The sequence below is a fragment of the Elgaria multicarinata genome, chromosome 13, assembly GCF_023053635.1.
Source record: "Elgaria multicarinata webbii isolate HBS135686 ecotype San Diego chromosome 13, rElgMul1.1.pri, whole genome shotgun sequence".
Classification (NCBI taxonomy): domain Eukaryota; kingdom Metazoa; phylum Chordata; class Lepidosauria; order Squamata; family Anguidae; genus Elgaria; species Elgaria multicarinata.
The window spans coordinates 26,183,448-26,198,196 of NC_086183.1; the positions used below are offsets into that span (position 1 = coordinate 26,183,448).

At 42.7% G+C, this 14,749-nt stretch overlaps 1 protein-coding gene across 1 annotated transcript; it reads right to left on the reverse strand.

Moving 5' to 3' along the window:
• Positions 1–5,474: 5,474 nt before the first annotated feature.
• On the reverse strand, positions 5,475–13,899 carry LOC134408248 (phospholipase A2 inhibitor NAI-like). Its single transcript, XM_063140450.1, has 6 exons — positions 13,830–13,899; positions 12,374–12,462; positions 10,642–10,758; positions 8,982–9,134; positions 7,483–7,626; positions 5,475–5,698 (listed from the first exon to the last, which is right to left on the reverse strand). Exons 2-6 carry the CDS (start codon positions 12,420–12,422, stop codon positions 5,556–5,558), a joined length of 606 nt encoding a protein of 201 aa, XP_062996520.1. The 5' UTR covers positions 12,423–12,462; positions 13,830–13,899; the 3' UTR covers positions 5,475–5,555.
• Between the last annotated feature and the right edge of the window lie 850 nt (positions 13,900–14,749).

A 14,749-nucleotide genomic window follows, 5' to 3' on the forward strand; every position in this document is an offset into this window, starting at 1 on the left:
TGTTTTTCTTGAAACCTTTGTATAACTCTCTCCTTTTCTCCCCCAGTTTATATGATGGAAATGATGTTAATTCTATATACACAATCTATGGTGTGTGTTCCCACTCCATTTTCACGATGTATTTTCTGTTCTGTTTGTTGATATTCACAATAACATTTAATTATTATTTTTTTAAAAAGATGGGCCCTGGATAGCTTCGGCTGTGGTGTGGTATATAAATGTAATAAATAAATAAATAAATAAATAAATAAATAAATGACAAAGAGTACTGAGTATACATATATAAGTGATGGTAGATCAGAGTCAAAATAAGGACAGGGCTCAGTCAATCCATATAAATCTTGCAACAATTGCCATCACGCCAGAAATCAACTCATGAAAATCTTGTTAAAAACCTCATGTAACGAACCAAAAAAGAACGTGATTGGTTATGGGGAGTAGAAGAAGGTGGGGGGAAAGCTTCTATAAATGAACCTCCACGTCTAGGACTAGATCTACACTACTGCTTTATAGCGGTATTGAAGTGCAGTGATAACTGTTGGGGAACAATCCACATTCCATGTACCACTTTCATGGTGTTAGTTCCTGCTCTTACTCCACATTCGTAATGGTTTGACACAAGGTGTAGATCTGGCTTATGTTTAGTTCAACCCACTCAGCAGCTTTAGCTAAGCAGTAGCATGAGTGGGCTATGTGTGAGGATCCAAGAATTTAAACATTAAAATAATCTAAAAGGTAACAGTGGCCATAGCTAGATGGGGCGATATCTCGGGGATCACCCTGGGATCATCCCTGTGTGTTCACATGACGCACAGGGGATCCCGGGAGCAGGGAGGGATGATCCCTCCGTTTCTCTGGGATCTCGCCCTACACTTCTAGCCCACTTTTTCCATGGTTTCGGGCTGATCCTGAGACAGTGTGGGTGGGCGTCACGGTTTGTTCTGGCTCCTCACGAGTAACCGTGAGAAGCCGGGAATCGCACATGGGGTGCAGAGCTCCTCAGGAGCTCTGTGCCCATCCGGGTTGGTGTGGGAAGAGAGGAGAAAGTATTTTTTTAAAAAGAAAAACTCACAATTTTTTGCATGAATGCTCATGCACTCTGTCTGCTTTAACAAAAACCACAAAATGGCAGGTACAATGTCACACGCCATGTGTAGACCACGGCGATGATCTCACGATCATAAAATCATGAGATTGTCACTGTAAAAAACCCTATACATACTGGCTGAGGCCAGTGTATTGATTGATTGATTTTTTTAAAGTACATTCACATGACATTAAAGTGAAGAAAGGAAGAAAAAGATCAAAACAAAAATAACAACGAAAGATTCTTATATTATTTGGTTGGAGATGTTTTCTGACCGTGGGTGGTGTCTTTGTTTGCAGAAATAGTCTATTGCTTTACCCCATCTCTAGAGATGTCAGGAAGCATGTGTTGATAACAAAGCCAAAAAGAACTAAGAAATTATATCATAATTTACTGGATCCTCTTGTCCACAGTGAATCTTCTCTTTCTTTAGCCACTTAGCAAACACCTCTTTTGAATGACAAAACTCAGAATTTTTAACAGACAAAGAAAAGCTGACCCAGAGGAGGAACCAAAAACCTTACACATGGGTCCGTCCTCCTTGGGCACAGCTGGCAGGGCCTGTGAATGTAGAAGTTTCTGGGGTGTGTGTGTGTGGTCCTCTGATAGCGTTGTGTGAAGCTGGGAATTTCATTCCAGTTGAGCCCAGTGGGATTCTGCAATATTTACATTCCAGTAAGCGGTGATGGACTGCAGTGCATGCTTCTTCTTTTTTAAATGAATATTATACAAATTTTGTTTTGGGGTTCCACCATTTGTCAAATTGCAATTTGCACACAATTGGAGAGGGTATCTTGAACTTGCACAAATGATTTCATTTTTAAAAAACTGGTGATCTTGTGCATGCACACATGATCGCAAGTCCTGCAGTCCACTAGGTAGCCCTGCATAAACTTATTCCCTCTTGTTAATATCCTTGTCAGTTTCATCCTTTCCACACCATACTTCATTTAGCCCAGCAAAGTCACAATTTGTACTTGTCAACGGACTTGTCAATTTCATCCTCCACTTCTGCGCTTCCTGAGGGAGGGTGGAGGGGGACAATTTTCTCATTTACTTACTTGCTCTCCCTTGACGCTAGTTGTGGGAGAGAAATTCATTCAGTTCACACTTTAATGCAAACGCACCACATTTTGTACTTTTGAACCTAAGAGAAACTCAGTTTTCCTTTGAAATCCTCACTTCTCCAAATTTTGCAACGGAGCAGATCAGGAAAAAAATGGATTCAGCAACCTGTATATTAGGGAGAAGTGCACTTAAAATGTGTATATTCATGGGGGGGGGGGGAAACATTATATTAGGAAATGCATTTTCAAAACATGGGTATGTAGGCAAAAGTGCACACAAACTCATTTCTTAGAAGAAATGCCTCCCCCAAGACATAGCTAGACCAATGGGTCTAGTGTGACAGAGGAGGGAGGATCTCGTGATATGGTTATCACGAGATCTCCCCCTCTTTCTACACGTGGCGCGCAACTTCCTAGGAGGAAGAGGACATTGCGCCTGCCATTTTTTTTCTTAAAGGAGACGAAGCACACGAGCACGTGAGCGAAAAACAGTAAGTTTTTTTTTAAAAAAATTCCCCACTCTCCCACCCCATCCCCAGCTCCTCTCAGTTACTCGCGAGGAGTCGGGACAACCTGTGATGCCTGCCCACACATTCTGCGGTCTCAGAATCATCCCAACACTGCAGAAAAACAGGGATTAAAAGCTATGCCAATATCCTGGGGCAAGGGACGGATCATCCACAACTCAAGAAGGATGCAGACAAGCTGGAGCTTGTTCAGAGGAGGGCAACCAGGATGATCAGAGGTCTGGAAACAAAGCCCTATGAAGAGAGACTGAAAGAACTGGGCATGTTTAGCCTGGAGAAGAGAAGATTGAGGGGAGACATGACAGCACTCTTCAAACTTCCTGACTGTTAGAGCAGTGCGACAGTGGAATCAGCTACCTAGGGAGGTTGTGGGCTCTCCCACACTAGAGGCATTCAAGAGGCAGCTGGACAACCATCTGTCAGGGATGCTTTAGGGTGGATTCCTGCATTGAGCAGGGGGTTGGACTCGATGGCCTTGTAGGCCCCTTCCAACTCTGCTATTCTATGATTCTATGATTCTATGAAATACTTGAAAGGTTGTCATACAGAGGAGGGCCATAATCTCTTCTCAATCATCCCAGAGTGCAGGACATGGAATAACGGGGTGAAGTTACAGGAAGTCAGATTCCCGTTGGACATCAGGAAAAACTTCCTGACTGTTAGAGCAGTACGACAATGGAACCAGTTACCTAGGGAGGTTGTGGGCTCTCCCACACTAGAGGCATTCAAGAGGCAGCTGGACAAGCATCTGTCAGGGATGCTTTAGGGTGGATTCCTGCATTGAGCAGGGGGTTGGAATCGAAGGCCTTATAGGCCCCTTCCAACTCTACTATTCTATGATCCCTCCCTGTTCCAGGGATCCCTTGTGCATGAACGCGTAGGGATGATCCCAGGGTGATCCCTGGGATATTGGCAGGCCTAGCCATGGACACACACACACACACATTTTTCAAGTGAACTGACCAGGGAAGAGATGTGGTGGATAGGTCTATGAAAACCAGTGCATAACTGCTTTGAGAAAGGCAAATTCCATGTTGGGGAACACTAGGAAAGGAACTAGAAATGAAACTGGCAATGTCACAATTCCCTTATAGAAATCTATGGCTTAACCACTTTTAAAATGGTGTATGCAGTTCTGGATTTCATACCTCAAAAAAGATATTGCAGAGCTAGAAAAGGTGCAGAAAAGAGCAAGCAAAATGATCAGCGTTTGCATCTGGTACTTCTTTGCTTAGAAAGAAAAGGGCAAGAGGAACATGATAGACAATTATAAGATTCTGAATGTTATGGAGAAAGTGGATAGGGAGCAGGGTTCCCCCTCCCCTCTGCTCCTATAATAGTAGAAACCCCAGGTGATTACATGAAGTTGGATGAAGGGAGATTCAGACACAGAGAAGTGAAACTCTGAAATTTGCTACCACAAGATGCCATGATGGCCATCAAGTTTTATGGATTTAAAGGGGGATTAGACAAATTTATGGAAGATAAGGCAGCTCTAGAGGTAGGAATGTCAGCCACTTGGAAATCCACCCCTTTTGGGGCTCAACGGGAGCTGAGCCACAGGTTTTCTCTGACCTCTGGGGACTTTTTCCATTGTTGTTGTTGCTGTTGCTATTATTTTGTTTGTTGGTGCTTGCTGCATTTTGCACAGATAGAGATTTATGCAAATTAAAGGTAGAATTTGCACCATTTCCCATAATTTGCAAAAATAAAAAAAGAGGAAAATCTGCTAACTGCCCTGACGGACCAAGTTGGGCCAGTTAGAAGATAACAGATCAAAGTCCCGGGGGGAGGGGGGCTAGTGTTGAGCCTCATCCCCCCCCCAAACAGATTCCTCTGACACCCCTATATAGTAACAGAGGAGGTGGGCTTTACTAAGGTGACCCTATGAAAAGGAGGACGGGGCTCCTGTATCTGTAACAGTTGTATTGAAAAGGGAATTTCAGCAGGTGCCATTTGTATATATGGGGAACCTGGTGAAATTTCCTCTCCATCACAACAGTTAAAGCTGCAGGAGCCCTGCCCTCTTTTGTATCTGGTCACTCTAGCATAGCTCCTGCACTTTAACCCTTGTGATGAAGAGGGAATTTCACCAGGTTCTCCATATATACAAAGGACATCTGCTGAAATTCCCTTTTCTATGCAACTGTTAAAGATACAGGAGCCCTGTCCTCCTTCTCATATAGTCACCCTAGCTTTACTACTACTACTACTTTCTTTATTGCGATCCATAGATCCATAAAAAGAAAGAAACAAACAACAGACATACGAACACAAGAATCAGACATGAAATCATACAGTTAGAGCTATTGTCAACCCTAGCTTTACTCATATTGAATAAAGCTCGGGTAGTGCTCACACATGAGAATATTTTGGTTCCTTTCTACCACAGATGATTGTAGAATGGTCATTGTTAACACTATCGCTACTTCTTGTGGTATGTTGGTAGTTTCTTAATAGAAATGTATTTATTCTTGTTACAATGGCTTATTGGGCTACTTCAGAATTTTTAAACCATTGCATTGATCTTCCTTGTTTCTATTTGAATACAAAATATACACAATGACATTTCTTAGACTGCCAGGGCATGAAATCCAACACAAGCAGTTTGCTTTCCTATTAAATCACACTGCTAGTAATAAAAAGAATTCCTTTTCTGTGTTTTAATGCAAGTCAGCCTTTATTTTAATTCCCTCCCTCCACTTAGAGCAGACAACAAAGCTCCATGGGTGGAAGAATTCATTTTGGAGGCAGTTCCAGATAAGCAATACAGAGGCATTATATGGACCCTTGAGCCGTGCAGCACAATGCAGAATGAGTAATAAGAATGGTTCTTCACCAGCAGAAGCACAGCAACCACGAGAAGGCAGTTGATCAGGCCAAGTTGGTGGCCGCTCTGCATTCAGCTCGTGTGATCAACGTGCGAATTCCTGCCATTTTTGATTCAGCTACTGTTAAACCATCACAAACCCCTCTGGTGACGCAACCTTTCTGTACGGTGTTAACAACAACAGTTCCTGGGTATAGGAGAAAGAATGTAGTCAAATGGAGCCAAGGATTCTCAATAACAGTAGCCTTCCACCCATGATGTACAAGCTCCTGGACATTCTGCAACCCTTGTCAATAAAATGGCCTCCCACCAAAGTGTATTGCCAGTGGCTTGTATCCAGATTTCATCGTGCCTACACTAGACTCTCTGAAATCAACGGGACTGAAATTATTCACGATTAACTTAATTCCCATTGATTTCAAAGGGTCTACTCCAGGGATGGGTAACACAAGACTTGCTGGACACATGTAGCCCCTCATGCCTTGGTTACCATGCTGTGCTACTGCACTACCAGAATTTACACTAGCAGAAAACAAAAATGTCAGTTAGCGGCTAAACATCAGTGACAAAGCTGAACTTACCCACTCTGCCAATGAAATTCAGCCGCAAACCACTGACTTCTTAGATTGTTTTCATTTATTATTTCATTTCATTTATTTCATTTTTTTTATATTTTCTAATAGCCAAGACTCTCTGGGCAGTTTACAATTAAAACCATAACATACAAGCCAAAATTTAAAACTTTTTTTTTTCATGTAAAAATATCATATTAAACCAGAATAAATTAGAGTCCAGGGAAAGCCTGTCTAAAAAGATATGTTTTCTTTTTCTTTTTTCTCCTGCCAAATTCAGTGATGTGGGTACAGGAGTGCAGCTCCTGGGAGGTCCATGGAGTCAAAAAAGCACCCTGCTCGCTACACTTATCCCAGGCTGGTCATGTGGTTGTCCCTGGATGTCCAAATGAAGCACAGGGCATCCCAGGGTCAAGCAGGGATGACCACTCAGTTGTGCCGGGACAACTGGGACTGCAGTTATCCTGATTTTTTTCTGTGGTCCCGGGACAACCCCGAGGACCGCGAGCAGTGTGGCATGCACTCATGGAGTCATCCCTCCTCTCCGCGAGCAGCATGGCACAATAAATGGGCACGGAGATCTGTGGGGAGAGTTCATGCCCATCCGGGTGCGGGGGGGAGCATTTTCACCATCCCTGGGATGGCTGTCAGTGTTTTTTGGCTCAGGGTTTCAGGTGTGTGTGTTTAAAAAAACTCACTTCCGGAGCAGGATCAAGCCCATGCAATTGTGCAACATTCTCTTTAAACACACACACACACACACCATATTGGAATTTCCCTCTTTCCTTCCAGGATGTCTCACTTCTGTTTATACCCTAGGAGATGATCCCTGAAGTGGAAAAGCCCGTGATCTTCCCTGCCCACTGCCAGAAGGCCTGCCGGTGTAGATTAGGCTCTGGTCTACTTTGTCTGTGGCTAAGTCTGGATTCAACCCAATATGAACATTTCTGAAGCAATGTGATGATTCGACAGATTTCATCAAAGACCAATTGTAACATAAGCATTCAAGGACTAGAGGCCACCATTAGAGATCTACTGTGCTTATTTTGTAAATGGCTAAGCTGTGGTGTAGCAGCTAGAGTGTCGGAGTGGGAGTCAGGAGATTTGGGTTCTAGTCCCCACTCGGCTGTGGAAACCCACTGGGCGACTTTGGGCCAGTCACAGACTCTCAGCCCAACCCACCTCACAGGGTTGTTGTTGTGAGGGTAAAGTGGAGAGGAGGAGGAGTATGTACGGCACCTTGGGTTCCTTGGAGGAAAAAAGGCTGGATATAAATGCAATAATAAATAAAATAAATAAAATATATATTGAATCATCACAGACTATACCTCTTGCTTTTCACAGCCATTTAACCCCAATGCATCTGACTACCATACAGTTTATATGTAATTAGAATTACCATGAGTAACTGTTGCACTCAAATCAAGACATTCACTCTCTGGTCCAAAACAGTCGACCGTCTCATCTTGATTGCAGTTACCAGAAATCACATTATAGCAGGCCGGGCATTGCTTCCCATTGGATTCGGTGATGACCGGAGGCACTGAAACCAACCAATCAAAGCCCATCCGTTTGGTGGGTGGAGCAAAGGAAGAACTTGACACAGAAGGTAACTAGGCCATAAAAATGGCTAGCTCTGAACTAGCAGCCCTATAATTTACTACAAAGTTGTAAAGTCCCCAGTGTCAGAGCATTATTGAGCAACTCAACTTCACAGCTATTTTGAGTATTGTCTTAGCACCTTGTCTCAAAACCCCCATTCTTAACCAGGATGGGTACCTAAATCTATTATTATTGTTATTGTTATTGCTATTGCTATTGTTATTGTTATATCCTGCCTTTCCCCCAGTACTGGGATTCAAGGCGGTTGGATGGATGGACTCACCTCTGTCTGTGTTGGCCAGGCTGCCATCGGTCCTCCATGCAAGCTGCCGTGGTAGCTCGGGTATTTGCAGAAATGTAATCTTGCTCAAATGGTGCCCATAAAGGGGCCATTTGCGCAATGTTACAGACAACGGCAGGACAAAAGGAGGGCATATGCTGCTTCATACCTTTCTTTTCAAGCCACTTCTGTTTTTTCACCAATTTGGAGGAGTTTAGGGGAACCCAAGTGGCTTTAAATCAGGGATAGGCAGCTTTGGGAAGTCCGGGAGCCATTTTCACCTCCCCAGCCGCCCCCCACCTCCCATGGGCCAGAGTCTACTGAACAACATAAAAATGATTTTTAAAAAAATTGTTATAAAAAAATGTCCAGAGCACCCAAAAACTAAATTTGTCCCTTTTGAGATGGAGCAGCTATGGAGCACTGTGGAATGATCAAGAAGAGATCCTGGCCCTCTTCCATTGGATCTCTTCTCGCTCACCCCAGACTATGGAATAATGGGCTCAAGTTACAGGAAGCTAGATTCCAACTGGGTATCAGGAAAAACTTCATGACTGTTAGAGCAGTACAACAATGGGACCAATTATGTAGGGAAGTAGTTGGTTCTCCCAGCCTAGGTGGACAGTCATCTGTCAGGGATGCTTTAGGGTAGATTCCTGCATTGAGCAGGGGGTTGGATTTGAAGGCATTGATGTTTAAATAGTCTACTGCTACAGCAATAGAAAACGATGTTTATACTAGTAGTTTATAATAATGGCATGCTGTATTTATCTCTCTTTTAGAAAACATATTTCTAAAACCAAAATATGAAAAAGGGACGTACACGTATCTCTGCAAAAAGAAAAACAGAAGAGGAAGCAAGCAGTTTTATTATTAATTACAAGAAAGCAATACTATATATGAAGCTGATGCAGACTCTGGAGATGTATCGTGTCACTGAAAATAAGGTAAGAAATAGTGATGAACTGGAAGAAATTATGAGAAGGGTGGAAACATGGGATGGACATGTGACTTACATTGAGGAGTTACAGTTCTACAGGCATCTCCCACACAACAAGTGATTCCGGTCCTCATATTTAGTCTCTGCCCGAAATGCATATACTGTGGTCCTAAATTACAGGTGTTGGAAGATTCACAGGCCTTAACTACGGTAAGAATTGGGAGTCCAGCTGCAGATGGAAAGTAATGAGAAGGAAATTCGATAGACAATGTGTTCGTTTGCATTCCTTTTATCAATGACCTTTGCAAATTGTTAGGAAAGAAGAATCTAAAACAAAGCACTTTTTTATTTTTTAAAAGAGATATAATTTCTCTTCTATTTAATTCAGGCTGCAATCCCAGATTTAATTACCTCTGGGTAAGTCTCATGAATCCCAAAGGGGCTTACTTCTGAGTAGACATGTATAGGATTACACTACTATTTATTTATTTATTTATTTATTTATTTATTATATTACATGTTTATACTGCCCAGTAGCAGAGGCTCTCTGGGCAATTCACAATTAAAACCACAAAATAAAGCAAATCAAAATGTAATGAAAAGCTTTAAAAGTTTTAAAATACTATGGAAAACCAAAATAAATCCAGCAGCAGTTACAGCCCAGGGAACGCCCTTGTAAAAAGATGTGTTTTCAGGAGGTGTTCAAAGGATGTTGCACGTTACATTTCTAAGGCCATGGCTAGACCAGGCCTATATCCCGGAATCGTCCTGGGATCATCCCTGTGCGTCCACATGATGCACAGGGGATCCCAGGAGCAGGGAGGAATTATCCCTCCCTTGGCCCAGGATGTCACCCTACCCTTTTAGCCTGCTTTTTCCACAGTCTCAGGATGATCCTGAGACTGCGGAACATGTGGGCACATGTCGTGGGTTGTCCAGGCTCCTCGCGAGTAAGCTCTGTGCCCATCAGAGGTGGGGTGGGGGAGGGCGAGCTTTTTTTTTAAAAAAACTTACCTTGCATTTGAGTGCTCCTGTACTCATTTTCCTTTTAAAGATAAACCAAAATGGTGGCGGCGATGTCATGTGCCATGTGTAGACCAGGGCAACGATCTCGCGATCAAAAATTGTGAGATCATCACCCTCTGACACCCTCGTCTAGCCATGGCCTAAGAATTGTTACACTCCTTTCCAATATAAGACAGCTCAAAGTGATTTATGATCACAGCTAAGGTCACACACAACATCAACAGTTATCTTCCAAAGCGAATCCTTAAAATACACAAAAACAAACCCACAACCCAGCAATTAAAATATACAAGGGCTGAAGGCTTTTGTTTTTAGTTACTGTTGAAGGCTTGAACTAATAAGATGGACTTCATCTGGGATCTCTTAGGCTGATGGTACCAAGCTCTGCAGAATTGCTGTGGCTCGGAGCAGAGCCCTTGCTTTGCAAGCAAAGGTCCTGGGTTCATGACCCAGAATCTCCAGGTAGGGCTGGCGAAGGCTCTCATCCCATCTGAAGTCACACACACACTGAACAGCAGTCCCCAAACTTTTTTTGTAGACACCAGCGGCACCGTGTTGGAGACTACGGCACTAAACTCTGTAGTGACAGTTTGCTGCTTGAATGGTACCCCATGATCTTCCATGTTTTGTGGATTGCCTCCTCCTGCCCAACAGTAGGGCTGGCCCAGCTATTCAGAGTGTCAGGTTTACTTGCAGTCCCACGCACTCACACATTGTGTTTTCAGTGACAGCGATGACACAGGTGTCTTTGCCAGCTTCACAGGTCTGCATGCTGCCAGTACAGTCAGTGCCAATACCAATGCAGACTTCACATTCCAATGCAGTACCTGGAGGAAGAGAAAGGAGAAAAAGACTCATGTCATTTTGTGATGGCGAATTGCTTCTGGGACCATTCATGATGCAATGTGGTGCACATGTTACAGTTCTGGAAGATGCATATTGCACATTTCATCTACCCAGTGAAAGCAGCCCAACTCTGTTGGGGAACTCTAAAGTGTACCCTTCCATCAGGGCAGCAGAGAAAACTGGAGCGGATTTCAGTCAAAGACACAATCTGTTCTTCTCTGCCTATCATACTCCCAAACAATGATTCATCCCTAGATCTGACAGCTGGAGGTGCAGAGGAAGTGAGCCATGGGATGGGGTGGAGGAGCAATCTTATAGCCCCTAGGCATTGTTGTTGGGGGGGCATATTTGCAATTATGCAAATTGCAGCCGCAATTTCAGTACATGTCCATTTAAGAGGAAAACAAATAAAATAAAAATGAGTTCCCAGTTTCTGGAAAAAAGCCTGTAGTTTGACTCACAAATGCAAACTGAGCTGGAGGCTCTAGAGAAATCCAGCAAGCCTAAAAAGGACTGGATTTCCCCATGATGGCCAGACCTGACAGTGATGGGGATATTGTGTCTGGAGGAGCAAGGTCCGGATAGTTTGCGGGATCGGGGAAGAGTGTAGGGCAATGCAGAGGGTGCTGGCAGGTATATAGGCATGACAAGAAAAGGGACAAGGTGTGGTCCCCTGACCTCTTGCAGGAATCCCAGGGGACAGCGCAGCGAGGAGAAGGAGGAAAACAATGAATGGATGCTCTCCCCTTACCACATAAACTGTGAAATGCAGTGAAACTTCAAGATTTTGTGTGGACTGCCAGCATTCTGCAAAATGCGGGATGGGCATTTCAGCCTATTTCGAGTCCATGCCAATGTATAATTCTATACTGCTCTGCTTCTGTATTTCTTTTCTTCTTTTTTAAAAACTGCACCAACATCAATCTTTAAATATCTATCTATCTATCTATCTATCTATCTATCTATCTATCTCCAAATATGCATTTCTAGATGTCTTTTTGGAATTTTCAATGCATTTTGGAACATTCTTTCTTTTTGAGCTGAGAAAGATGGAAAAATGAGCAATGTTGGTGATCGCCAGGATTCGCCAAACACCTTCGCCAATCACCGCTCATCTCGTGCTCAATTCTTGTTTGTGTTTGCGATCACCATGTGAAAAGAAAAATGGGAGATTTGCACACATTGCTTCAAATTTCACCCCACCTTTCTCTATAGGCTAAAGCAGCACCAATTTAATCTACACAGGAAACTGGCACAAACCAAATTGGATGAACTTGTGCCCGTATTTGTCAATTTTCGGTGGACGTCTGCTTGTGCTTGCATTGAGAGCTTTGAACCGGTGAGCAGAAATTAAATTCTCATACAACCCTACTGAGAAGTTCATCACTGAATTTGGAGTAGTGTAAATCCTGAAAGATAATTAGGGTTTGTTCTGCACATTAATCCAGGTGGTGCAGAATGGTTTGCATTAAATTCTGTGCTAACTGGCTGAAGCATCTCTGTGTATCCCTGCACAAAACTAATCCTCCCTTAGGTGGTTGAACACAAAAACGAAACACCTGATTATACCACAGGTGAGCATGTGCTGTTGCTTACCTGTATTTACAAGCACAAAGCAAATGAAGAGTCCTAGCAGGTTCTGCATGGTGATGTCAAATGCAGACAGCTTGGTGACCAAACTGGACCTGAAATGAGCAATACATCGAGACATTTTAACAATCTTTATTTAGCAGGAAGGGGGCAATCTCTCTAGTCTAGTTACACATTTATTTATTTATTAAATTTATACACCACCCCATAGCTGAAGCTTTCTGGGCAGTTTACAAAAGTTTAAAACAGTGAACATTAAAAAGTATACAAAATTTAAAACCATCAAAAATATAAAAACAACAGTATCCATTTAAACAACAATAATTCTGGGGTCCATTAACAAACAAACTTAGCATATGTTGTTAAATGCTGTTAAAGTCCTGGGAGAAGAGAAAAGTCTTGACCTTGCTCTGAAAAGATAACAATGTTGGTGCCAGGTGAGCCTCATCGGGGAGATCATTCCATAATTGGGGGGCCACCACTGAAAAGGCCCTCTCCCTTGTTGCCATCCTCCCAGTGTCTCTCGGAGTAGGCACTTGGAGGAGGACCTTAGATGTTGAGAGCAGTATATGGGTAGGTTCATGACGGGAGAGGCATTCTGTCAGGTATTGTGGTCCCAAACCATGTAAGGCTTTATAGGGTAAAACCAGCACCTTGAATTGGGCTTGGAAAAGTATAGGCAGCCAATGCAAGTGGGCCAGAATCGGTGTTATATGTTCAAACCTTCTGATTCCAGTTATCAATCTGGCCGCTGCGTTTTGCACAAGCTGCAGCTTCTGAACCGTCTTCAAAGGCTGCCCCACATAGAGCGGCTTTTCTGAATCTAAAAATGTATAGCATAACAATACTTTACCAAATATTCTTTTTGAATTTGTCCATGACCTTTAATCTCAGCTTCTCATCCCCCCCCCGCTCCTAAATTTGTTCTTTCCTGAACCTGGATTAGTTTTCCAAGCTTATGATCTTAAAGAACTTGTTAAAGCATGAAAATACAAACACATTTTGTGTGCACATTTTGCCTAATACATTATTTTTTGTGTGCACTTCTCCATAATTTAGCATTTTTTCCACCTAGTATAATGTATTTTACCTTAGTATAATGCAATTTACTGTTATTTTCTCCATTGTTTGGAGGACCGAATTGAAAAATTCAAAGAAGTGCAAATTTCAAAGGATAACCAAGTTTCAGTTCACGTATTGGTTTGATGGTGTGAAATTAGGTTAGTGTACATTCAGAAACTGAGCCATTTCCCCATCAGAACTCTGATTCCTATCACGGAATGTTGCTTTGTTTGTCAAAATTCTACCAGACTTAACTCTGACTTTGATGGACACGTTTAATCTTTTTGGGTCCAGCTCTTGCGTGGGTTCTGATACCTTTAATAGCACAGTAACAAAATTTCTGAAAAATGAAATATGCAATTAAGAGTACACACATGACAGAGGATGATGGTGGACTCACCAATGGGTCGTCAGATGTTGCAAAATTAGCACTTTTAAGAAGAAGCACTTTTTCTGGAGAAGCCTTAGGATGTCTTCTTCCTGTTTCTTTGAGTTGCTCATTCCCTTTTGCCCTTTTATAAAGGAGAAATCTGATCACAGATTTCCTAAGCTTGTGCCTTGCTCCGCCTATTTCAGAACATTTCTGAATCCAATTTCTTTGGTTTCTGCACTGGTGTGCATTCATTCACTTCCCTTTTTGGGAGTTCTGTGAACTGATGAAAGAACTTTAGTCCAAGCTTTTTTATGTTCAACTCCGTTGTTAGTATCACTGATTTTGATTAATCTCACTTCCAAGTTGGGCTGCAATGCTGTATGGACATTGATTAGGATGCATTAAACTCAGTGGAAGTTACTTCCAAATAAATACCCATAGGATTGGGTTTTTCTACGGTTTAGGTTACAGCGCTGCCTGCAGACTCTACGCACATTTATTGAGAATTAAATTACCACTAAATTCAATGGAACCCACTTCTTGGTACAGCTGAAACTTTATAGACATTGACTAAGGAATATGTCTCATTGGAAATATTGGGGCGTACTGATCATGGAATGTGAATGCACTATTAGCACAAATTGATGCACCCCCTTCAGGGGGATAACTGTATGCTGGGGGTATGTGAGGACCAGCATAGGAGAGATCTGTCTCCCCCACCCTCCATTTTCATTCTTCCATGTGAACACCACTATGCTGGCTAAAGAAGAAGTTTTGCTGTGTTAGCTTGCACTGCCAGAGGGGATACACTGCAGGGGTAGAATCTTAGGGTGGGAAGTGGATGGTCCTATGCCCCATCCTCCATTCACCCCCGGCATGCCCCCCAGTTAATGGAATGAGTTAATTTGTGTCTTTGGGAAGCTTAGCCAACAGTACTTCTTGTTGAT

Coding starts and splice junctions, on each gene's coding strand:
- LOC134408248 (XM_063140450.1), bottom strand. CDS start 12,422: ATGCAGAACCTGCTAGGACTCTTCATTTGCTTTGTGCTTGTAAATACA. Junction 10,759..12,373: donor CTTTGTGCTTGTAAATACAG/GTAAGCAACAGC, acceptor CTCTTCCTCCAG/GTACTGCATTGGAATGTGAA. Junction 9,135..10,641: donor TGTCACTGAAAACACAATGT/GTGAGTGCGTGG, acceptor TTCCATCTGCAG/CTGGACTCCCAATTCTTACC.